The sequence below is a fragment of the Asparagus officinalis genome, chromosome 5 (assembly GCF_001876935.1).
Source record: "Asparagus officinalis chromosome 5, Aspof.V1, whole genome shotgun sequence".
Taxonomy (NCBI): domain Eukaryota; kingdom Viridiplantae; phylum Streptophyta; class Magnoliopsida; order Asparagales; family Asparagaceae; genus Asparagus; species Asparagus officinalis.
This window is the reverse complement of record NC_033798.1, coordinates 125157513-125184557: the sequence shown is the minus strand read 5'-3', so window position 1 is coordinate 125184557 and position 27045 is coordinate 125157513. Positions and strand designations below refer to the sequence as shown.

The window sequence follows — 27045 nt, the reverse complement described above, 5'->3', positions numbered from 1 at the left end:
GTAGGGAAAATTGCAAAGAAGAGAATAAAGAAAATTTGACTTTGATTCCTTTGATCTCGGTTACAATTTGATTACAAAAGAGAGGAGAAGGGATTTGGTTTTCCCCTTTGTTTAAAACTGGGTTCTTCTTGGTGGCGATGGAGTGCCTCCCTCGAATGCTCGCGTCGAGTTTGCTCTCCGTTGACGATCCGCACGTCTTGATTCACTGGAACAATGTCTTCTCCTCACGATTTGACGTTGTGGAGAACTTGCGTGGCAAGTTTGAGAACTCAGAACGAGTTTAGAAGAACTCTATAAAAGAGTTGATTTGAACCAAAGATCGGTTAATAAGCCAAGGACAGAGGCTCCCTGTTGCTGAAGTTGAAGATGATCTTCGTTGGAAGATGATGCCGATCTCCTCAAAAGCCTGTCTCCAGTAGTCGATCCAAGCCAAGAAAATCCAACCGAACCCCTAGAACCCCTGAACTGAATTGATCTTCAGTTATTTATAGAGGATTAAGGGGGTGAAACCGCCCCTTAAATCTCTCCTAAGTGGGGTGTAACAGCCCCCAAATCGTGGGAAACGGTTTTAGAACCGTTCAACTCATGTTGAATGAGTCAAACGCCCACGTTGGCGTTCAGGACCCTAACCTCACGTCTTATGATTGAGACGCGAGGTTGGGTGTAGACTGAACATCCAAAACGCGAGGGTCGCTCACGTTTCGCTTGTTGTAACGCGGGTCCGACTCCAGCGTTTTGATGTTACGCGGGGTTCGACCCTGGCGTTTTGATGTTGTGACGCTGGGTTTGACCCTGGCGTTTTGATGATGTAACGCGGGTTTTGACCCTGGCGTTTTGATGTTGTGACGCGGGGTTCGACCCTGGCGTTTTGATGTTGTAACGCGGGTTTCGACCCTGGCGTTTTGATGTTGTAACGCGGGTTTCGACCCTGGCGTTTTTATGTTGTAACGCGGGTTTCGACCCTCGCGTTTTTTGATGTTGTGACGCGGGGTTCGACCCTGGCGTTTTGATGTTGTAACGCGGGTTCGACCTCGGCGTTTTGATGTTGATACACGGGGAGGACCTCCGCGTCTTGCCTTGTAGAGATTATCACCAAGTAATCTCTTTTTGTCATAGCGTTGCAAAGATCATTGTCTTGTAATCTTCGTCTTGGCTCCTTGAGAATATGAGAGTCATCAGATTGTAACTCCAGATGTTGATTGTGAAGGCTGTTGAAGTAGAGCTTCCATCAGTTGTCGTGAAGGTCGTCAGATTGTAACCTTCAGCGATCTACGCGAAAGTCTTCAGATTACAGCCTTCTGGAAGTCGTCAGATTGTAACTTCCATCATCGGTGGTTGATGGGGGATAAGCTATCTATTGTGATTTTTAGACAGCCTACAGGGCCGTATCTCGCTCGGCCCACCGAGCCTAGCGAGCGAGCTGGGCCTAAATGTAAGCAGGGTGACCCGCTGAACCCGTCCCGTTGGCTCGCATATAATTTTCTCCCCTTCATGATTTTATCAGTCCATCCATTGTTGTAATTTATTCCTATATTTTAAAGTAGTGGAACAATTAGTTGCCGCCCGTGAAGTAGAACTTGCTCCGAACCATTTAAAATCTCTGTGTTTGCGATATTTCTCTCTGTTATTCTATACAAATATACAATTCTACTTAATATAATTATTTTTTATTTCTATAATGGTTGCATTGTTAATTAATTATGTATAATTTTTAAGTGTTAAACAATGCTTTAAAACTATTTAAAGAAGTAAAACTCATTTACAAAATCCAAAAAAAATAAAAAAATAAAACATGGTGGGTTTTTTATCTACTGGAGGTATCCCTATACCTTATTATAGATGTGACTAATCTTCATTCGCGCTTCATAGTTGCCGCTATCCCTAGGGTTTCTGTACCTGCTAGAAAATTTGAACACATGACTAGACTGCTGTGAATCATCCCCCAACAGGAGCGCATTGGGACCTTACACCACCACTGCACCAACCCTGCAAGTTACATTTTTTATTATTAGTATTACTATTGCTATTACTAGTGTGCACCTCGTGCAAAACATGACCCCTTATTTTTTTAAATACTGCATTTTAAACTTGTTTCCCTCTAAGTTTTAATACATTTGATTTAATTATAGTATGTTTAAAATTAGAAATCATATCTACTCCTCTATACTTAAAGAAGGATCCAAGTTTTAATACATTTGATTTGTTTTATTGTTTATGATACAGTAAATTACTTTAGTATAAATAATAATTTCAAGTACGGATGAGCAGATTTGATTCACTGTTTATACTATAATAAATTGCTATAGCATAAACAATAACTTCAAGTGTAGAGGGCCGGATTTGATTTATTGTTTATAACATTTACTGTAGCATGACCAGTAATTCTTTAGATTCTCCTTTAAGTATAGAAGAGTAGATTACTATTGCTATTATTATTATTACTATTACTACTGCTATTATTATTATTACTATTAGTATTACTACTTATATAAAAGAGAATATTCAGGTTAGAACTTGTGATTTTCTTTTTCACCCTTCTAATTTTTAAAAAATTCATAATTATATAAAACTAATGATCCATAAACTTTTATTAACTATGCACCTCTTTATTTTCTCAAAGGTTATTCACTAAAATATATTAATAATTTATAATAATAATAGTTAGTACTATAAAATATATTATAATTTTTATAATTTTTAACATAGATAATTATAATACTTATAATATAATAGCAAAAATAATTATTCTACGTAACTATAATTAACAATGATGGTATAAATAAAGGCATGTAATATAAAGAATTATGGCCATTATATAATAAATGTTATAAAAAATCTACATAGCATAAATATTTAGTTATTTCAATAGTATTTCTTAAACTAATTATTACATTATTATTTGATAATTATACTCCTAAATAAATTGTTAAATAACATAGTATTAAGTTAATCTAAAGCTAAATGAATGTTAATAATAGCATAACTATTAATAAAAGTATAACTTATTTTTTTCTAATAATAGTGTTACAAAATAACTTATAAAATATCTATACATACTTTATTAAATAATATAATCTTAAATAAAAAACAAATACATTCACGTGTAATTCACATGCATTATACTAGTATATAAATCAAGTAATCTTTTGCAGAAAGATATAGATTAGTTTTAAAATTGCATGACTGTGAAGATTGAGATTAAATGTTGCAAATTTATTTCCTATCACTTTATCAGGCTATCATGCTTATATATATAAACGAAAAAACCTGACTGAATTAAATATTTTGATCTTCTTGGGAAGAAAACAACAATCTCGTTAAAGTTCCATGAATTTTTTTTATTAAAACAATATCAATTTATAATACAAAATATGAGAATCTATGAATAAGAGTCGAAGTTACTTGTTGAGCTTCTGGTCACATATTGTCTCTCTATTTATTCTGAGTACATCTATCTCACGGCGATAGTCAATATTTTCTAGATCTTTGAAGGTTCTTGAACTTTTAGTTAAAAACTCAAATTTTAGACTTGAATATAGCAATTTTTTGAAACCTACTTCTAACTGCATAAAGTGTTCTTAATTTTTTTTTTATATAATTAACAATATACTACATCTCCTTTTCAAGTTTTGAACACTTACATGTCATAATTCCTGAGTAGCATATTTTTGTTCCTATTAATATAAAGCAAATGATAAAAATGAAGGTATAAAGAAGTTTTTCTAGTCTGTTAATATATCATTTTGCAAGTTTATTTTAAGCTCAAAAAGAAATAATAGGACTGAAAAATTTCATCCGAACACCAAGGAAAAACGAAGGAACTTTTTTTTGGAAAATTGTGTCAAGGCTCCGAAAGCAAAAACTTCATGTGTTGAAGCCCCTTTGACTTTTTCTCATATGTTTTAGCCCTTAATTTGGATATCTATGTTCTGGAACCCTCATTTAAGAATTATTACATGCCAACTAAGCATATAAAGAGAATAAAAAGTAAAAAAAAACCAAAATGCCCTTATTTCTTTTCTATTCTTTCATGTTAAGTCAAAAAGCAAGTTGAATTAGACTTAACATGAAAGTCTAATTTCATATTAAGTTCAATTTAATTTATGTTAAGTCTAATTTAATTTATTTTAAGTCTAACTTAAATCATGTCATGTCTAATTTTAAGTTGAATTAGACATAATTTGATTTAAATTAGACTTAAAAAGAATTAAATTAGACTCAACATGAATTAAATTAAATTTAACATGAAATTAGACTTTCATGTTAAGTCTAATTCAACTTGTTTTAAGTCTAATTTCATACTAAGTCCAATTAAATTAGACTTAAAACAAATTGAATTAGACATAACATGATTTAAATTATACTTAAAATGAATTAAATTAGACTTAACATGAATTAAATTATACTTAACATGAAATTAGACTTAAAACAAGTTGAATTAGATATAACATAATTTAAATTAGATTTAAAAGGAATTAAATTAGACTTAACATGAATTAAATTGCACTTAACATAAAATTAGACTTAAAACAAGTTGAATTAGGCATAACATGATTTAAATTGGACTTAAAAGGATTTAAATTAGACTTAACATGAATTAAATTGAACTTAACATGAAATTAGACTTAAAACAAGTTGAATTAGACTTAACATGAAAGTCTAATTTCATGTTAAGTTTAATTTAATTCATGTTAAGTTTAATTTAATTCCTTTTAAGTCTAATTTAAATCATGTTATGTCTAATACAATTTGTTTTAAGTCTAATTTAATTGGACTTAGCATGAGATTAGACTTAAAAAAATTGAATTAGACTTAACATGATTTAAATTAGACTTAAAAGGAATTTAACATGATAATTAGACTTAAAAAAATTGAATTAGACTTAACATGATTTAAATTAGACTTAAAAGGAATTTAACATGATTGAAATTAGAACTTAACATGATTTAAATTAGACTTAAAAGGAATTTAACATGATTGAAATTAGACTTAAAATAAGTTAAAATAAACTTAACATGATTCATGTTAAGTCTAATTCAACTTATTTTTGGACTTAAAATAAGTTGAATTAGACATAACATGATATAAATTAAACTTAAAAAAAATTAAATTAGACTTAGCATGAACCGAATTAGACTTAACATGAACCGAATTGGGCTTAACATGAATCAAATTGGACTTAATATGAAATTAAACTTAAAACAAGTTGAATTAGACTTAACGTGATTCATGCTAATTCTAATTCAGCTTGTTTTTAGACTTGAAACAAGTTGAATTAGATATAACATTATTTAAATTAGACTTAAAAGAAATTAAAATTAGACTTAACATGAACTAAATTGGATTTAACATGAAATTCAACTTAAAACAAGTTAAATTAGACTTGACATGATTTAAATTGGACTTAATATAAACAGAATTTGATTTAACATGAACCGAATTGGACTTAACATGATTTAAATTGGACTTAACATGAATCGAATTGGACTTAACATGATTTAAATTGGACCTAACATGAACCAAATTGGACTTAACATGATTTAAATTGGACCTAACATGAATCGAATTGGACTTAACATGATTTAAATTGGACTTAACATGAACTGGATTGGACTCAACATGAATCGAATTGGACTTAACATATAATCCATGATAAGTATATTTCATTTTATTTTAAGTCTAATTTCATGTTAAGTCCAATTTAAATTAGACTTAAAATGATTTAAATTAGACTTAACAAGATTTAGATTAGACTTAAAACAGTTTAAATTAGACTTAAAATGATTTAAACTGGACTTAATACGAACCAAACTGGACTTAACACGAACCAAATTGGATTTAACACAAATCAAACTGGACTTAACATGAATCAAACCGGACTTAACATGAACTAAATTGGACTTAACACAAAACTAGATTAAAATTAGACTTAAAATATATTAAATTAGATTTAACATGAATTAAATTAGCCTTAACATGAAGTAAAAATAAATTTAACATAAAATTAGACTTAAAACATGTTAAATTAGACTTAACATGATTCATGTTAAGTCTAAATCAACTTATTTTTAGACCTAAAACAAGTTGAATTAGACTTAACATGATTTAAATTAAACTTAAAAGGAATTAAAATAGATTAACATGAATCAAACTAGACTTAACATGATAGATCTGAAGAGAACAAAGAGGGAGGAGGAAATGATGATATTTTGGACTTTTATGTTTGTTTCTCTCTCTTTTTAGTTGGCATGATAATTATATGAAAAAAGGCTACAACACATGATGTGACATTTCTTAGGGCTGAACCATATGAGAAAAATATAGGGGCTGCAGCACATAAATATTTTACTTTTGGGACCTTGACACAATTTCCCCTGTTTTTTTTTTTTTTGATATTTTATTAACAATACATCAAATTCTAAGTTGTCTCGTCTTCTCTTAAATTTTTTTTGATTAGTAAATCTACAATCTACAATCAAACTCTACAACTATTGTGCAAAAATCTATTTATACTACATACTAAAGTAACTTAAGAGGGTCTAGTTAAGTTTGTAAGTTGTCTATAAGTAGTAACCAATATATCAGGTTTAACTCTCTTGAGGAGTACATATAGGAAGTTAATTCACTAAAATACCTGCATCGATGCTTCGGGTGTGCCCTTGAGCTATGCTGGGGATTTGATACCCATGGTTACGAGGATCTAGAGAAAATCCCCATGTCAAACCCAAAAAGAAAAAAGGAAAAAAAGACAAATAGGTAAAAAAAAAATAGAAAACATATACTAAAGTGAGGTGTGGAATGACATGTGTCAAAATTATAGAGAATTCACCATTTATCTTCCATAAAATTAAACTTTCCTCTCTCAATCTTAACGTTCCCTCTTAAATTCGGAGAATAAAAATAGAAGCTTTTAAGATTTTTCCAACATTCTATCTAATCACGTTTCCCCAAACATTTATTCCCATTGATAACCTTTCTCTAATTATACTAACTAATTGATTTGATATTTTTTGCGGCCACAATCAAGTGTTTGATTCGAGAGTTCTTCGTGATAATGTTGTGGCAGGTAAAAAAAATACTATACAGCATTTTAAAGTTTTCTGATTTTTTAGCTGTTTAAAAAATAATAATTATATAACGTGAAAATGCACGAGTTATTTGCAATTTATATGTATAAGGCATTATCATAAGTGGCTGTTTAATTTGACAGAAATCGGAAAAAAGTATTTGTACATAAAACTTTGAAAATTGTCTATAGTGAAAAAAATTTACAAACCGATGATAAAAAAAATATCTGTGCATCGCAGGGGTTTCAAATTAATATGTGTACTATTCTAGAGAACCTAATGATGTATGGGGGAAAAAAGTATTATTGCAAAGAACATTTTGATGTCAGCTCTTACCTGCCACAGCCAAATCAAATTAAGTGCAACTAATGTTAATGTCTTTGATTAATCCCCTAATGTATGATTAGTGTAACGTCAATCCTTTGCAATGATCAATATAAAAACTAGTAAATATTAGATATTGTCAATATTGAGGCCTGGTGGTGGGTGAATATAATAAATTTCACATATTAATACGATTAATTTGCAAATAGCGAAACTAGTGGCAAATGGTCCTCCACGGGCCCACGTTTTAAAACGACAGAATTGTGATGGAGAAAACTAAAAAGATACGTGCGCTCTTCAGCAGTCATTCTTGTTGAAAAAGAAACTTTACCAAATCTGGATCCATTTTAAAGAGACCTAACCAGGACCGAAGCCACGCCCTTATCTGTCCTGTGCAATTAAGGAAATACCGAGTTTGTTTTTTGTTTTTAATTATTTTTTTATTTTATTTCCATTTTTTTCTTTATTTTGCTAATGAAATATTGATGTTTGACGTGGGAAGTGAGTGTCTTAATTTTTACATTATCTTTCACTTATATTATAGAAAGTCTCATTAAATGAGAAAATACAAGCATTTATGATCTACAGACTCGCATCTTGAACTTGAATCATCATGTGATGGTGTATTTCTAGTCGAAAATTTGACAAATAAGGAATACTTTGCTCGTATACTTTTGAATATAGAGCGCTCTCTGTTCTTGAACTCTACTTTAGATGTGTCAAATTTCCTGCTACAGTTTTCGCATTACTGAACAAAACTTTTGAGTATATTTCTATACATGTAGCAAAAAAAGACGACGAATATCACACAACATACAAAAGTTAAACATGACAATAATTGAAGGAGAAGAAATTTATGAAACAAAGTTACCAACTAAGTGCATCACACATAAGGTTACATGTGAAAAATCAAATCAAATCACAAAAGAAAGACAAAATCGAAACCCTTAGCGCAAGTGTGAAGAGCACAATCGTTCCGTGTAAACTGTGGCAAATCCAACCTAACTGCGTGAACTTCTCTAATAAAGTATATATATAAAAAAAGGCAACCGTGATTTGTTCTCGTTTGTTTCAACCTGTGAACAAAACAGTTGCCATCAGTATCCACAACTTGCTGGCAAATATTTCTATATAGAAGTTTTAGTTAACTCACAGTTTGGGGCCTCGTCAATTGTCAGAGACAACGAGATGCTGATTGCGACATGAACCAACCTCCGATTGCCGTGTAATGATAGTTTTGTAGAAGTAAGCATCTCTATTGGGCGATCCCAAACATTTATTTGTCTAATATCTCTAACCAACTTGCTTCTCTCCAAACTTTTTTGATTCCTGTACATAACATTCTTTCCTCTTTTTGCAAGTTTAGTAACAAAAGTACAAGATCAAGTGTACACCTGAGCCAAAAGAACTGATGTCTGATACCCCTGCTGAATGCTCGGATAAATGAAGGACCGTTGTATTCACAATTCAAGTATTGAAATAGAACTGAGGATGAATAGCTATCGGTACTGAAAATTTTGTCCGATTTAGGAAACTAAATAGGTAGTGGCGGTTATGCCGGCCTCCTTCACAAGTTTATCTGTCAAATCCAACAGCCGCGCAATCTCTTTCTCAGCCACCTCAACACCCTCAAGCTCTGTATCCAAAACCAAACCACTATTGTTGAAATCCAAACTTTTGCTCAAATTAGACCCTTCTACAAGTTGTCTTGTCAATTCATGAATTCTCTGCAGAGCACTGGTTGCAGCTTCAGCTTCCAATAGAGCAGCCTCTCTCTGAAGCATTTCAGTTGCTAAGTCTCTAACAGTAGTATCCCCAATCCTCTTTTGGACAAGGCTATAGAGATTTTTAAGGCCATCAACATCTTCATGTGATTCTTCCTTCATCTTCTCCAATTCTTTTTCCCTCGTTTCCCACTTTTTACCCAAAGCATTGAGTTCCTCTTCTTTGGCTGACAGAGTTCTTTGCACGGCGAGCAAGTCTGTTTCCTTCTCTCTTAGTAATTCTTTCACCTTATTCAGTTCAGCCTCCAGCTGTTTCTGTTTCATCTCTGGTAACATTTCACCTCTGCAAATGTCTTCATTCTTATCTGACACTAAAAGCTTGTTTGACAGTTGGGCTATTTGCTCAATTAAAGAGATTGCTTCAGAGAACTTGATCTTTGTGTCATCCAACTCATGTTGCATCGTAAATATATGCTCCTCCTTGTCCCTTAGTCTATTGGTCGCTTCACTGAGTTGCTCTTCTTTGTTGTTCATTACTTTTTGTAGATCTGCAATTTCATTGTGAACTTCGGTCAATGCCTTCTGGGCCTTTAGAAGTTCAACATCTTTTTCTTGTAAGATGAGCTGGATAGAAGCTTCCTCAGATTTCATTTCTTCGATTGTAAGCCTGGCTTCCGTCAATTCAGATTCCTTCACTTGGAGGAGATTAAGGGCACCATTGTAGTCTAGCTCTTTCTCTTGGAGTTCCCTTCGAAGAGTGATTATTTCTTGTGTTTGTTGTTCCAAAGCGGTTCTCTCTCTATGTACCTCCTCTTTCAAATGTATGATCAATTCTCCAGCATCAGCCAGCTGTGATTTGAATTCATCGAACTCTGCTTCTGCAGCTCTCAGCTTTACTCTCTCGCTCTCGACTTCCAGTTCAGCATCCTTCAAATTATTCATGTATGACAACAGTAGATGTTTCTGGTCGTGGAGTTCTGCCACTTCTTTTTCAAGCAAGAGGGCCCGGTCCTCCATTTTCTTCTGGGAAGAAGAAAACGCTTTCTGGGATAAGATCAGTTCAGATTGTAAGTCAGATAAAAGTGCTCTCACTCTTTGAAAGTCCTCACTAGTCTCCTTCGCTGCATTCATTTGCTTAGATGCTTGCGCTGCTAATTCCTTCAACTCCTCTTGTGCTGAGAGCCACTCCACTGTCTGCTTTTTCAAGTCTTCCTCCGTAATCTTTAGCCTCTCCCTTTCCATTTCTATCAGTTGAAGAGACTCACTCAGATGATGTTCTTTCTCTCGGACCTCCTCTTGAAGTTCCTTTAGTTTTTCTTCTTGCTTTGTGATGATCTCTGAGGCTTCATCTAAGAGCTGTTTCTTTGATTCGACCTCTGACTTCATGAGCTTCGCCTCCTCATCTTTCTTCCTAAGCTCCTCTCTGAGTTTGCCCATTTCATCTTCTTTTAGAGAAAGGGAAGATTGCAATGAAACAATATTCTCACTTTGATCTTTGACCAAAAGCTTCATATCTCTAATATTCCTGGATTGAGAAGCTAGGCTGCTATTAGCCTTCTCTAGATTTTCCTCCATTTGGTTCTGCTTGGAAAGCACAGCAGCTATTTCTGGCTCTCGTCGATCCAGGTCCTGCTTTATTTGATGTAGTTCAGCTTGCTCAGCCAAAATCCTCCTCTCAGCATCTTGAAGGTCTTCTTCCTTCTTCCTCAAAGCGGACAGTGCCGCTTGAAGGTCTGCTTCCAAGAGTCCAAGATTCATGCTTATCTCATCATCCTTCGAAATACTAGAATTCTTACTCAGCATCTCTTCCAGTTGTCGGGTTTTGGTAAACACTCTCTCTATAAGAAACCTAGAAGATACAGATGTCCCATTGCTACCATGAACATCTGATGTCAGTTCATTTAAAGCAGATCCAGCTGTGCCATTGCTACCACTGACAACATCTGATGTCAGTTCATTTAAAGCCGATCTGATCTTAGAAAAAGGATGGTTCTTGATATTCCAAGTTCCAAGAGTTACCGGTGCTCTTGGATTGCGGTTGAAGGGGAAATGACTATGCTGCAATTGATTTGAAGAAATAACAGATTCACCATGTGACAATATCATAGACCATATGCAGCAGCGTTTTAGGAGATTTAAGGTCCATCAGATAAAAAATAAATAAATAAAGTAGTTACTGGAGTATATTTGTAATATTAAATAAAGCAACTCTTTTGGCAATAAAGCAAAAGTGTAACTGCAGTTCTGGATCTAAATAGTGATAAAAACTGGAAGCAAACCTGAAGGAGGTCAAATGGAAGCTTAAGTCCATTTTAAAGGTGCAAGATCCAACATAATGTGTTATAAAAAATGTACACCTTATTACGACATTGGTAACATTGTTTTCCATCTTCTCAAGGAAATCAAAGATTGACTCATATATTACTCCACAGAGAGGACTAGAACAAAATTCGAAGTTAACTATGGGAAATACACCATTTGACTCTTTGGAGCATTATCTTCAGAGATACATATGAATCCTACAGCAAGCATTAACATAGGCTTCATCACTCGGGGAATTTCCATCATCTCTTCTTTTTTTGCATGAGAACTCAAGAAGCTAAAATGAGAAATTTGGAGAAGAGTCGATAAAGATGATTGTGGGCTTTTTTGCATGAGAACTCAAGAAGCTAAAATGAGAAATTTGGAGAAGAGTCGATAAAGATGATTGTGGGAGGACTTGCCTTGCATTGAGAGAAACTAAAATGAGAAATTTGGAGAAGAGTCGATAAAGATGATTGTGGGAGGACTTGCCTTGCATTGAGAGAAACTTTCTAACAGATCCAAGGGAGAGATGGGAGTTGTCACCTTATTGTTTAAAAAGAGGAACAGAAACATATGACAACATGTGAATTAGCCCTAAATATTTTTCTCAGAACAAAGCCGCCTCTCCCTTATATGACTGTTATATGACCGCAGCAGAAAAGATTTTAGACAGCGGATTTAAACCAACTTGACAACCAGATCATAGAGACTTGGTCACTACTTTTGAATCAATAAATATTTCCATTCTATCTACCACCAACATAAATTTAACGGTAAAGTCTTGGATGGTGTTGGAGACCATTAATTAAACATTATGCGAACTGAAAATCAGGTATAGGAAGTAACAATTGCTACTTGTAAAAGCCATGTTGATAAAGATGAATTATACACCCAAAAAAATAAGGACAGCTGAAAATGCATAATGACTAAAATTCTAGTCAGCAATGGGCCAAAGCCTTACTGATTGCCACAACTTGATGTAGGATAACCATCAAGAACAAAGAAAACTTCTTACAGGACAAAGCCAGGTAAGAAAAGAAAGCATCTGATTCTCCTTTTGAGTTTGTTATTGATATAAGATAACTTTAAAAAGATTATTTAGAAAGATATGTTTAAAAAGGTAACTTTAAACAAAAACACTTTCATTAGTTTAAAGAATTTGATTATTTTAATAATAATTTATTTATATTTGGAGAATACTCCTGTGCAATGATGATTTTAAATTCATATTTTGAAAGTCTGATTAAAAAATTCGAACTGGCAATCCATACATTGGGGGGGGGGCTGTGTTTAGGGATCGGTTCTTACAAGCATAGTATCTAGATTAAATATGTAAGGGAAATAAAAACATAACTTCATATCTACAGTAACGTAAAATTTAAGGAATCAAATGTACGGACAAATATTTTATAAGAAAATGAATTGAATTTGTGAATTCATTCAACTCCTTTATAGATAAAATATTTGAATTTTCGTAAATAATATTCAAATCAAATCTGAACAAATAGTTAGATTAAAAATTAGTGAACTACTTGATAATTATTTGATCAACCTTAAACCTACTCAAATACCCTTCTCTCTAAACGCTTGAAGGAAAAGTCAGTATATTTTTATATTATTTGTGTGTGAGACAGTGTTTAGACTTTCGGTATGTTGTAATCAACAATAACTATGAAAAAGCCAATCCTATTAATACTTCATCATAAAAAATTGCACCATGCTGTGCAGAAACAGCGTTTCCCTAACTAACAATGAAAAACACCATCGTCAGTTCGAATGAGCAAAAGTCGGTACTTATCAGAACATGCAATCTTTTTTACATTGATCACAATTTATTCTAATGTTTTAACATTGTATGCTTTAATTCATAAATTAATTATGCCTTGTATGACATCCATAGTATTGAAATTAGCTAGCTTTTGTTCTGTTTTTGAATAAATCACATTCCAATTTTCAAATTAGATTTAGGTATAGAGAATAAATAACAAAAGAGAAATTGTATATAGCAGGTTCTCTTTATGAACAACAAGCACGTTCTCACAGGATTTTCGCATAAATACCTAGTCTGAAGTTCAGGCTTTTAGTTAGAAACTTTTTCAAGTCTCACATAATTCCAGTTGCTCTTTGTGTAAAATGCTTCACGCTCTGGTACTTAACTCCTTATAGATTTGATTGTGTGCCTATTCTGAACAAAAATGCTTGCTTTGCCCCTGGTTTATGATTCTTGATATACCTGATTCTTTATGACTCGTCATCGTAGTACCAAATATATATCGTAGTACTCATGGAGTGCGCTTCTAACACTCGCTTGAAATATATAGAAATGATACGGACACACCCTCTACCACACCTCCAACCACACCATCTCTCTCGCTACAGTGCATCGGGCCCACATGAGATTTTATTTTAATAAAATCTCATGTGAACCCGGTGTACTGTAGCGAGAGAGATGGTATGGTTGGAGGTGTGGTAGAGGGTGTGCTCCTAGTGCCTCTCTGAAATATAATAGCTCAATTGAAATTTGACTCTGGCACCAGTATCTGACAAGGACGGTCTATATCTAGCTAACTCTTGTCACTGTTTATTGGCATGCCGTGTCATGACAAATCAATTAACACCTACACTCTGACTATTAGTTCCCAAAATCTCTCTAAATATCAAGGGACAAAAAATTACACTAATTCAACCACAATGTGAACTCGAATTGTCTCCTTTATTGATTTCATCTGACTACATTTACAGCTAAACTATATTCCAAAACACACGGACACCCAACATATTCTCAATCATCTTCGTTCCTCAAGATTCAAAAACCTCTGCTACTCTAGCTACACGCTCCAAATTTGGTTGTATTTAACTCGAAGATTATTAATTCCATTTTCTCTTTTTATCAAAGTTTATAACCTTTATTTTTAAGGTTATTGCTTTTGCTTATTCTAGCAGCATGATAAATAAGCAAGATGATAAATAAAACAAAACAAATTTAGATATAGCAGAAACAAACTAAAGTAAAAGTAGAACTGAGAATTATTTTACTCTTATCTAGGTAACAAAGATAGTTTAAAAAAAGATAGATTGTTTAGTTTTTTAATAACAAAGAATGGGTCAGTCAAGTACTTTTTCGCCATCATTACTTCAGCAGCTAGCATATGTTGTGTTCTTATTTTTTATGTCATATGTAGTCTTGTGTTTTCCTTGTAGATTTATAGTACCAGAGCCTGACAGTTATTTAGGGGAACTCCTATATTCTTTGAAATAGGTGAAAAGGCTTTCCTGGTTTTTGAATATTCCTAGTGATAACTTTAACTACTTCTTTCCAAGCCAATTCCAAAAATGTCATACTCAATTACCTTAAAGCAAGTACTAAATTAACCCATCCTGTAACCATTTAGACGGTGTAGTGTCATCTCTTCCATAAAAGAAAGCCAAAACAGAGATAATACTGCTGGCACTATTCTTAAGATTACAATAGTCTGTCGAAAATGTAGAAGAATGCACAACACAATTATTTTGAGACGGAAAAACAATTTGCACATTTTGATAGCAGAGTATTCTTATAGAATTTCCAAGCTTAGATGTGAGGAAGATAACTTACATTTATGCATGTTGCTAAGAACAATTGAAAATTCTCTTGATATGCAATAACATGTAAAAGATAACTGTATAATACAAAGGTCTGTTCAAAATCTTGCATAAGTCTCACTTTCCAAAAATTGCCTACAACCAAGGCTTTGGGTTCAGTTTTATTTATCATTCTTCAACCTGAGACCTTTCTAAAGGTCTGAGTTATCTTCACTAACAGCGATTCACATATAGGTCGTGAACAATCATCCTAGAAGAGAATTTTTACCCTTACATAAAGCAGAAGCAAACATCATGATCCTTAACAGGGCAACTATTTCTTGACCCTTACCATTAATTCCATTTTCTTCATTCACATGTACTTTTATGGAATTGATAAATTTTCCTTAGGAAAAATACTGAACAATCTATGACTTCAGGTACCTAATTAATTAATTAGGATTAAATTACAGATATATGCAAAATAATGATAATGTTTTTGAAGCAGAAGGATCTGAAAAGAAAAAGGTGATCTAGGAAAAAGCTTGTATGTTTGCACTTCTAATTCAAAAAAGCAAATATACACATTATAGTTCATCAATACATATCATATGCTAAAGACATCGGTGCCAAATGCTAATGACCATAAATCACACAAGCACAACCTAGAAGAGAGCAGCAAGGCAACCAATCCTCGACTGAATTCTACTAATAAATTCTAAAAAATAGCAATTTCAGACTCCAAAATACAAGCTTTCTAAACTTGGAGAAAGTTTATAACCATTATTTTTAAGGTTATTGCTTTTGCTTATTCCAGCAGCATGATAAATAAGCAAGATGATAAATAAAACAAAACAAATTTAGATATAGAAGAAAAAAACTAAAGTAAAAGTAGAGCTGAGAATTATTTTACTCTTATCTAAGTAACAAAGATAGTTTAAAAAAAGATAGATTGCTTAGTTTTTTAATAACAAAGAATGGGTCAGTCAAGTAATTTTTCGCCATCATTCCTTCAGCAGCTAGTATATGTTGTGTTCTTATTTCTTATGTCATAGTAGTCTTGTGTTTTCCTTGTAGAATTATAGTACCAGAGCCTGACAGTCATTTAGGAGAACTCCTATATTTTTTTTGAAATAGGTGAAAAGGCTTTCCTGTTTTTTGAATATTCCTAGTGATAACTTTAACTACTTCTTTCCAAGCCAATTCCAAAAATGTCATACTCAATTACCTTAAAGCAAGTACTAAATTAACCCATCCTGTAACCATTTAGACGGTGTAGTGTCATCTCTTCCATAAAAGAAAGCCAAAACAGAGATAATACTGCTAGCACTATTCTTAAGATTACACCAGTCTGATTAAAATGTAGAAGAATGCACAACACAATTAGTTTGAGACGGAAAGACAATTTGCACATTTTGATAGCAGAGTATTCTTATAGAATTTCCAAGCTTAGATGTGAGGAAGATAACTTACATTTATGCATGTTGCTAAGAACAATTGAAAATTCTCTTGATATGCAATAACATGTAAAAGATAACTGTATAATACAAAGGCATGTTCAAAATCTTGCATAAGTCTCACTTTCCAAAAATTGCCTACAACCAAGGCTTTGGGTTCAGTTTTATTTATCATTCTTCAACCTGAGACCTTTCTAAAGGTCTGAGTTATCTTCACTAACAGCGATTCACATATAGGTCGTGAACAATCATCCTAGAAGAGAATTTTTACCCTTACATAAAGCAGAAGCAAACATCCTGATCCTTAACAGGGCAACTATTTCTTTACCCTTACCATTAATTCCATTTTCTTCATTCACATGTACTTTTATGGAATTGATAAATTTTCCTTAGGAAAAATACTGAACAATCTATGACTTCAGGTACCTAATTAATTAATTAGGATTAAATTACAGATATATGCAAAATAATGATAATGTTTTTGAAGCAGAAGGATCTGAAAAGAAAAAGGTGATCTAGGAAAAAGCTTGTATGTTTGCACTTCTAATTCAAAAAAGCAAATATACACATTATAGTTCATCAATACATATCATATGCTAAAGACGTCGGTGCCAAATGCTAATGACCATAAATCACACAAGCACAACCTAGAAGAGAGCAGCAAGGCAACCAATCCTCGACTGAATTCCACTAATAAATTCTAAAAAATAGCAATTTCAGACTCCAAAATACAAGCTTTCTAAACTTGGAGAAAGTTTATAACCATTATTTTTAAGGTTATTGCTTTTGCTTATTCCAGCAGCATGATAAATAAGCAAGATGATAAATAAAACAAAACAAATTTAGATATAGAAGAAAAAAACTAAAGTAAAAGTATAACATGAATCGAATTGGACTTAACATGATTTAAATTGGACCTAACATGAATCGAATTGGACTTAACATGATTTAAATTGGACCTAACATGAATCGAATTGGACTTAACATGATTTAAATTGGACTTAACATGAACTGGATTGGACTCAACATGAATCGAATTGGACTTAACATATAATCCATGATAAGTATATTTCATTTTATTTTAAGTCTAATTTCATGTTAAGTCCAATTTAAATTAGACTTAAAATGATTTAAATTAGACTTAACAAGATTTAGATTAGACTTAAAACAGTTTAAATTAGACTTAAAATGATTTAAACTGGACTTAATACGAACCAAACTGGACTTAACACGAACCAAATTGGATTTAACACAAATCAAACTGGACTTAACATGAATCAAACCGGACTTAACATGAACTAAATTGGACTTAACACAAAACTAGATTAAAATTAGACTTAAAATATATTAAATTAGATTTAACATGAATTAAATTAGCCTTAACATGAAGTAAAAATAAATTTAACATAAAATTAGACTTAAAACATGTTAAATTAGACTTAACATGATTCATGTTAAGTCTAAATCAACTTATTTTTAGACCTAAAACAAGTTGAATTAGACTTAACATGATTTAAATTAAACTTAAAAGGAATTAAAATAGATTAACATGAATCAAACTAGACTTAACATGATAGATCTGAAGAGAACAAAGAGGGAGGAGGAAATGATGATATTTTGGACTTTTATGTTTGTTTCTCTCTCTTTTTAGTTGGCATGATAATTATATGAAAAAAGGCTACAACACATGATGTGACATTTCTTAGGGCTGAACCATATGAGAAAAATATAGGGGCTGCAGCACATAAATATTTTACTTTTGGGACCTTGACACAATTTCCCCTGTTTTTTTTTTTTTTGATATTTTATTAACAATACATCAAATTCTAAGTTGTCTCGTCTTCTCTTAAATTTTTTTTGATTAGTAAATCTACAATCTACAATCAAACTCTACAACTATTGTGCAAAAATCTATTTATACTACATACTAAAGTAACTTAAGAGGGTCTAGTTAAGTTTGTAAGTTGTCTATAAGTAGTAACCAATATATCAGGTTTAACTCTCTTGAGGAGTACATATAGGAAGTTAATTCACTAAAATACCTGCATCGATGCTTCGGGTGTGCCCTTGAGCTATGCTGGGGATTTGATACCCATGGTTACGAGGATCTAGAGAAAATCCCCATGTCAAACCCAAAAAGAAAAAAGGAAAAAAAGACAAATAGGTAAAAAAAAAATAGAAAACATATACTAAAGTGAGGTGTGGAATGACATGTGTCAAAATTATAGAGAATTCACCATTTATCTTCCATAAAATTAAACTTTCCTCTCTCAATCTTAACGTTCCCTCTTAAATTCGGAGAATAAAAATAGAAGCTTTTAAGATTTTTCCAACATTCTATCTAATCACGTTTCCCCAAACATTTATTCCCATTGATAACCTTTCTCTAATTATACTAACTAATTGATTTGATATTTTTTGCGGCCACAATCAAGTGTTTGATTCGAGAGTTCTTCGTGATAATGTTGTGGCAGGTAAAAAAAATACTATACAGCATTTTAAAGTTTTCTGATTTTTTAGCTGTTTAAAAAATAATAATTATATAACGTGAAAATGCACGAGTTATTTGCAATTTATATGTATAAGGCATTATCATAAGTGGCTGTTTAATTTGACAGAAATCGGAAAAAAGTATTTGTACATAAAACTTTGAAAATTGTCTATAGTGAAAAAAATTTACAAACCGATGATAAAAAAAATATCTGTGCATCGCAGGGGTTTCAAATTAATATGTGTACTATTCTAGAGAACCTAATGATGTATGGGGGAAAAAAGTATTATTGCAAAGAACATTTTGATGTCAGCTCTTACCTGCCACAGCCAAATCAAATTAAGTGCAACTAATGTTAATGTCTTTGATTAATCCCCTAATGTATGATTAGTGTAACGTCAATCCTTTGCAATGATCAATATAAAAACTAGTAAATATTAGATATTGTCAATATTGAGGCCTGGTGGTGGGTGAATATAATAAATTTCACATATTAATACGATTAATTTGCAAATAGCGAAACTAGTGGCAAATGGTCCTCCACGGGCCCACGTTTTAAAACGACAGAATTGTGATGGAGAAAACTAAAAAGATACGTGCGCTCTTCAGCAGTCATTCTTGTTGAAAAAGAAACTTTACCAAATCTGGATCCATTTTAAAGAGACCTAACCAGGACCGAAGCCACGCCCTTATCTGTCCTGTGCAATTAAGGAAATACCGAGTTTGTTTTTTGTTTTTAATTATTTTTTTATTTTATTTCCATTTTTTTCTTTATTTTGCTAATGAAATATTGATGTTTGACGTGGGAAGTGAGTGTCTTAATTTTTACATTATCTTTCACTTATATTATAGAAAGTCTCATTAAATGAGAAAATACAAGCATTTATGATCTACAGACTCGCATCTTGAACTTGAATCATCATGTGATGGTGTATTTCTAGTCGAAAATTTGACAAATAAGGAATACTTTGCTCGTATACTTTTGAATATAGAGCGCTCTCTGTTCTTGAACTCTACTTTAGATGTGTCAAATTTCCTGCTACAGTTTTCGCATTACTGAACAAAACTTTTGAGTATATTTCTATACATGTAGCAAAAAAAGACGACGAATATCACACAACATACAAAAGTTAAACATGACAATAATTGAAGGAGAAGAAATTTATGAAACAAAGTTACCAACTAAGTGCATCACACATAAGGTTACATGTGAAAAATCAAATCAAATCACAAAAGAAAGACAAAATCGAAACCCTTAGCGCAAGTGTGAAGAGCACAATCGTTCCGTGTAAACTGTGGCAAATCCAACCTAACTGCGTGAACTTCTCTAATAAAGTATATATATAAAAAAAGGCAACCGTGATTTGTTCTCGTTTGTTTCAACCTGTGAACAAAACAGTTGCCATCAGTATCCACAACTTGCTGGCAAATATTTCTATATAGAAGTTTTAGTTAACTCACAGTTTGGGGCCTCGTCAATTGTCAGAGACAACGAGATGCTGATTGCGACATGAACCAACCTCCGATTGCCGTGTAATGATAGTTTTGTAGAAGTAAGCATCTCTATTGGGCGATCCCAAACATTTATTTGTCTAATATCTCTAACCAACTTGCTTCTCTCCAAACTTTTTTGATTCCTGTACATAACATTCTTTCCTCTTTTTGCAAGTTTAGTAACAAAAGTACAAGATCAAGTGTACACCTGAGCCAAAAGAACTGATGTCTGATACCCCTGCTGAATGCTCGGATAAATGAAGGACCGTTGTATTCACAATTCAAGTATTGAAATAGAACTGAGGATGAATAGCTATCGGTACTGAAAATTTTGTCCGATTTAGGAAACTAAATAGGTAGTGGCGGTTATGCCGGCCTCCTTCACAAGTTTATCTGTCAAATCCAACAGCCGCGCAATCTCTTTCTCAGCCACCTCAACACCCTCAAGCTCTGTATCCAAAACCAAACCACTATTGTTGAAATCCAAACTTTTGCTCAAATTAGACCCTTCTACAAGTTGTCTTGTCAATTCATGAATTCTCTGCAGAGCACTGGTTGCAGCTTCAGCTTCCAATAGAGCAGCCTCTCTCTGAAGCATTTCAGTTGCTAAGTCTCTAACAGTAGTATCCCCAATCCTCTTTTGGACAAGGCTATAGAGATTTTTAAGGCCATCAACATCTTCATGTGATTCTTCCTTCATCTTCTCCAATTCTTTTTCCCTCGTTTCCCACTTTTTACCCAAAGCATTGAGTTCCTCTTCTTTGGCTGACAGAGTTCTTTGCACGGCGAGCAAGTCTGTTTCCTTCTCTCTTAGTAATTCTTTCACCTTATTCAGTTCAGCCTCCAGCTGTTTCTGTTTCATCTCTGGTAACATTTCACCTCTGCAAATGTCTTCATTCTTATCTGACACTAAAAGCTTGTTTGACAGTTGGGCTATTTGCTCAATTAAAGAGATTGCTTCAGAGAACTTGATCTTTGTGTCATCCAACTCATGTTGCATCGTAAATATATGCTCCTCCTTGTCCCTTAGTCTATTGGTCGCTTCACTGAGTTGCTCTTCTTTGTTGTTCATTACTTTTTGTAGATCTGCAATTTCATTGTGAACTTCGGTCAATGCCTTCTGGGCCTTTAGAAGTTCAACATCTTTTTCTTGTAAGATGAGCTGGATAGAAGCTTCCTCAGATTTCATTTCTTCGATTGTAAGCCTGGCTTCCGTCAATTCAGATTCCTTCACTTGGAGGAGATTAAGGGCACCATTGTAGTCTAGCTCTTTCTCTTGGAGTTCCCTTCGAAGAGTGATTATTTCTTGTGTTTGTTGTTCCAAAGCGGTTCTCTCTCTATGTACCTCCTCTTTCAAATGTATGATCAATTCTCCAGCATCAGCCAGCTGTGATTTGAATTCATCGAACTCTGCTTCTGCAGCTCTCAGCTTTACTCTCTCGCTCTCGACTTCCAGTTCAGCATCCTTCAAATTATTCATGTATGACAACAGTAGATGTTTCTGGTCGTGGAGTTCTGCCACTTCTTTTTCAAGCAAGAGGGCCCGGTCCTCCATTTTCTTCTGGGAAGAAGAAAACGCTTTCTGGGATAAGATCAGTTCAGATTGTAAGTCAGATAAAAGTGCTCTCACTCTTTGAAAGTCCTCACTAGTCTCCTTCGCTGCATTCATTTGCTTAGATGCTTGCGCTGCTAATTCCTTCAACTCCTCTTGTGCTGAGAGCCACTCCACTGTCTGCTTTTTCAAGTCTTCCTCCGTAATCTTTAGCCTCTCCCTTTCCATTTCTATCAGTTGAAGAGACTCACTCAGATGATGTTCTTTCTCTCGGACCTCCTCTTGAAGTTCCTTTAGTTTTTCTTCTTGCTTTGTGATGATCTCTGAGGCTTCATCTAAGAGCTGTTTCTTTGATTCGACCTCTGACTTCATGAGCTTCGCCTCCTCATCTTTCTTCCTAAGCTCCTCTCTGAGTTTGCCCATTTCATCTTCTTTTAGAGAAAGGGAAGATTGCAATGAAACAATATTCTCACTTTGATCTTTGACCAAAAGCTTCATATCTCTAATATTCCTGGATTGAGAAGCTAGGCTGCTATTAGCCTTCTCTAGATTTTCCTCCATTTGGTTCTGCTTGGAAAGCACAGCAGCTATTTCTGGCTCTCGTCGATCCAGGTCCTGCTTTATTTGATGTAGTTCAGCTTGCTCAGCCAAAATCCTCCTCTCAGCATCTTGAAGGTCTTCTTCCTTCTTCCTCAAAGCGGACAGTGCCGCTTGAAGGTCTGCTTCCAAGAGTCCAAGATTCATGCTTATCTCATCATCCTTCGAAATACTAGAATTCTTACTCAGCATCTCTTCCAGTTGTCGGGTTTTGGTAAACACTCTCTCTATAAGAAACCTAGAAGATACAGATGTCCCATTGCTACCATGAACATCTGATGTCAGTTCATTTAAAGCAGATCCAGCTGTGCCATTGCTACCACTGACAACATCTGATGTCAGTTCATTTAAAGCCGATCTGATCTTAGAAAAAGGATGGTTCTTGATATTCCAAGTTCCAAGAGTTACCGGTGCTCTTGGATTGCGGTTGAAGGGGAAATGACTATGCTGCAATTGATTTGAAGAAATAACAGATTCACCATGTGACAATATCATAGACCATATGCAGCAGCGTTTTAGGAGATTTAAGGTCCATCAGATAAAAAATAAATAAATAAAGTAGTTACTGGAGTATATTTGTAATATTAAATAAAGCAACTCTTTTGGCAATAAAGCAAAAGTGTAACTGCAGTTCTGGATCTAAATAGTGATAAAAACTGGAAGCAAACCTGAAGGAGGTCAAATGGAAGCTTAAGTCCATTTTATATTTGTAATATTAAATAAAGCAACTCTTTTGGCAATAAAGCAAAAGTGTAACTGCAGTTCTGGATCTAAATAGTGATAAAAACTGGAAGCAAACCTGAAGGAGGTCAAATGGAAGCTTAAGTCCATTTTAAAGGTGCAAGATCCAACATAATGTGTTATAAAAAATGTACACCTTATTACGACATTGGTAACATTGTTTTCCATCTTCTCAAGGAAATCAAAGATTGACTCATATATTACTCCACAGAGAGGACTAGAACAAAATTCGAAGTTAACTATGGGAAATACACCATTTGACTCTTTGGAGCATTATCTTCAGAGATACATATGAATCCTACAGCAAGCATTAACATAGGCTTCATCACTCGGGGAATTTCCATCATCTCTTCTTTTTTTGCATGAGAACTCAAGAAGCTAAAATGAGAAATTTGGAGAAGAGTCGATAAAGATGATTGTGGGAGGACTTGCCTTGCATTGAGAGAAACTTTCTAACAGATCCAAGGGAGAGATGGGAGTTGTCACCTTATTGTTTAAAAAGAGGAACAGAAACATATGACAACATGTGAATTAGCCCTAAATATTTTTCTCAGAACAAAGCCGCCTCTCCCTTATATGACTGTTATATGACCGCAGCAGAAAAGATTTTAGACAGCGGATTTAAACCAACTTGACAACCAGATCATAGAGACTTGGTCACTACTTTTGAATCAATAAATATTTCCATTCTATCTACCACCAACATAAATTTAACGGTAAAGTCTTGGATGGTGTTGGAGACCATTAATTAAACATTATGCGAACTGAAAATCAGGTATAGGAAGTAACAATTGCTACTTGTAAAAGCCATGTTGATAAAGATGAATTATACACCCAAAAAAATAAGGACAGCTGAAAATGCATAATGACTAAAATTCTAGTCAGCAATGGGCCAAAGCCTTACTGATTGCCACAACTTGATGTAGGATAACCATCAAGAACAAAGAAAACTTCTTACAGGACAAAGCCAGGTAAGAAAAGAAAGCATCTGATTCTCCTTTTGAGTTTGTTATTGATATAAGATAACTTTAAAAAGATTATTTAGAAAGATATGTTTAAAAAGGTAACTTTAAACAAAAACACTTTCATTAGTTTAAAGAATTTGATTATTTTAATAATAATTTATTTATATTTGGAGAATATTCATGTGCAATGATGATTTTAAATTCATATTTGAAAGTCTGATTAAAAATTTCGAACTGGGAATCATAGGATCGGTTCTTACAAGCATGGTATCTAGAAATATAAAAGGGAAATAAAAACATAACATCATATCTACAGTAACATAAAATTTAAGGAATTAAATGTACAGACAAATATTTTATAAGAAAATGAATTGAATTTGCGAATTCATTCAACTCCTTTATAGATAAAATATTTGAATTTTCGTAAATAATATTCAAATCAAATCTGAACAAATAGTTAGATTAAAAATTAGTGAACTACTTGATAATTATTTGATCAACCTTAAACCTACTCAAATACCCTTCTCTCTAAACGCTTGAAGGAAAAGTCAGTATATTTTTATATTATTTGTGTGTGAGACAGTGTTTAGACTTTCGGTATGTTGTAATCAACAATAACTATGAAAAAGCCAATCCTATTAATACTTCATCATAAAAAATTGCACCATGCTGTGCAGCAACAACTTTTACCTAACTACCAATGAAAAACACTACCGTCAGTTCGAATGAGCAAAAGTTTGTACGTGGAAGCACATGCAATCTTTTTTACCTTGTTCACAATTTATTCTTATGTTTTAATATTGTATGCTTTAATTCATAAATTAATTATGCCTTGTATGACATCCATAGTATTGAAATTAGCTAGCTTTTGTTCTGTTTTTGAATAAATCACATTCCAATTTTTGTATGACATCCATAGTATTGAAATTAGCTAGCTTTTGTTCTGTTTTTGAATAAATCACATTCCAATTTTCAAATTAGATTTAGGTATAGAGAATAAGCTAGCTTTTGTTCTGTTTTTGAATAAATCACATTCCAATTTTCAAATTAGATTTAGGTATAGAGAATAAGTAACAAAAGAGAAATTGTATATAGCAGGTTCTCTTTATGAACAACAAGCATGTTCTCACAGGGTTTTTGCATAAATACCTAGTCTGCAGTTCCAAATGATTCTCAAAAGTCAGAAGTCCAGGCTTTTAGTTAGAAACTTTTTCAAGTCTCACATAATTCCAGTTGCTCTTTGTGTAAAAATGCTTCACGCTCTGGTACTTAACTCCTTATCGATTTGATTGTGTGCCTATTCTGAACAAAAATGCTTGCTTCGCCCCTGGTTTATGATTCTTGATTAAAAGTAGACGGATATACCTATTTCTTTATGACCCGTCACCGTAGTACCAAACATATATCATAGTACTCATGGAGTGCGCTTCTAACACTCGCTTGAAATATAATAGCCCAATTGAAATTTGACTCTGGCACCAATATCTGACAAGGACGGTCTATAGCTAGCTAACTCTGGTCACTGCTTATTGGCGTGCCGTGTCATGACAAATCAATTAACCCCTACAGTCTAACTATTAGTTCCCAAAATCTCACTAAATATCAAGGGGCAAAAAATTACACTGATTCAACCACAATGTGAACTCGAATTTTCTCCTTTATTGATTCCCTATGACTACATTTACAGCTAAACTATATTCCAAAACACACGGACACCCAAAAAATTCTCAATCATCTTCGTTCCTCAAGATTCAAAAACCTCTGCTACTCTAGCTCCACGCTCCAAATTTCTTTGCTTCATTTCTCTTCCAAAATTTTTAAAAAAAATGGCAACAAAATGATGGACAGATGAAACAAGCAAAATTACCAAGAGTTAACAAAAAATTTGAAAGATTATAATATGAAACCTGCAAAATGAACGGTCGAGGGCTATAATTAGTGTATGAAAGGTGCTCGCCAGATTGTCACAACTAGAAGCTGCTGGCGGACACGAGTCACCCAATCGAAAATCTCCAATCTATTTCTACCCCCAAGTTTCCTAACAACGTGACCTAAACTGCAAATTTCCTAAAATCGAAGAAAAATTGAATAAAGAACTCGCGTCAACGCAAGAAACTTCAGCAAAAACTACGATTAAGGACATAAAACAACTTGAAGGAACTCAACCATCAAGTAAAAAAATAAAAAATAAACAAAAAAAAATCTAAGAAAAGGAAAGTAAATCTAGAGAGAAATCGCACACGAGAGGAGCTTGATAGATTGCCGGAAATCGAAGCTGCAGCTAGCTCCATTGCCTTCTCGTCAAACGACGATCGAAGATCTAGAGAGAGAAAATGAGACACAGAGCTCTTTCAAGAACTTGAGAGAAAAACTGAGCTTTTGGAGTTTCAGAGAGAGAGAGAAAATGCCTGGAGGGAAAAGGGCGACGGTGGAGGATGGGAAGGGAGCGAGGTTAGATACGCTGTTCCTTCGGAGCTGGTTAAGCAGCGGACGGGCATCGAATTGTTGGTCGAGAAGTTGAGGTCGGTTTATTTTGTCCGGAGAGAGTTGTCAAGTGGTGCCGCGGAGCAGTGCAACGGAAACGGACTCGATTGTTACGGTTAGGTTTGTGGACAACGTTGGACCTGAGTTTCACGGAAAAGGGCAATTTCGGCAGAAAAGATGTGCACGGCGGATAACTGGTGGGTCACTCAAAAACAGTCTGCAGACTAAGAAGGTGTTTGGTTCAATTTCTAGAAATTATAGGAAATGTTTTTTATCTAAAATAT

The 27045-nt window shown here is 33.6% G+C and overlaps 2 protein-coding genes across 2 annotated transcripts; both read right to left on the bottom strand.

Annotated features, from left to right (window-relative positions):
* On the bottom strand, nucleotides 8236-11751 carry LOC109841138 (golgin subfamily A member 6-like protein 6). The gene is made up of 2 exons (XM_020410010.1): nucleotides 8545-11751; nucleotides 8236-8467 (listed from the first exon to the last, which is right to left on the bottom strand). Exon 1 carries the CDS (start codon nucleotides 11219-11221, stop codon nucleotides 8918-8920), a length of 2304 nt encoding a protein of 767 aa, XP_020265599.1. The 5' UTR covers nucleotides 11222-11751; the 3' UTR covers nucleotides 8236-8467; nucleotides 8545-8917.
* On the bottom strand, nucleotides 20081-26785 carry LOC109841137 (golgin subfamily A member 6-like protein 6). Its single transcript, XM_020410008.1, has 4 exons — nucleotides 26686-26785; nucleotides 26518-26597; nucleotides 20390-23018; nucleotides 20081-20312 (listed from the first exon to the last, which is right to left on the bottom strand). Exons 2-3 carry the CDS (start codon nucleotides 26566-26568, stop codon nucleotides 20763-20765), a joined length of 2307 nt encoding a protein of 768 aa, XP_020265597.1. The 5' UTR covers nucleotides 26569-26597; nucleotides 26686-26785; the 3' UTR covers nucleotides 20081-20312; nucleotides 20390-20762.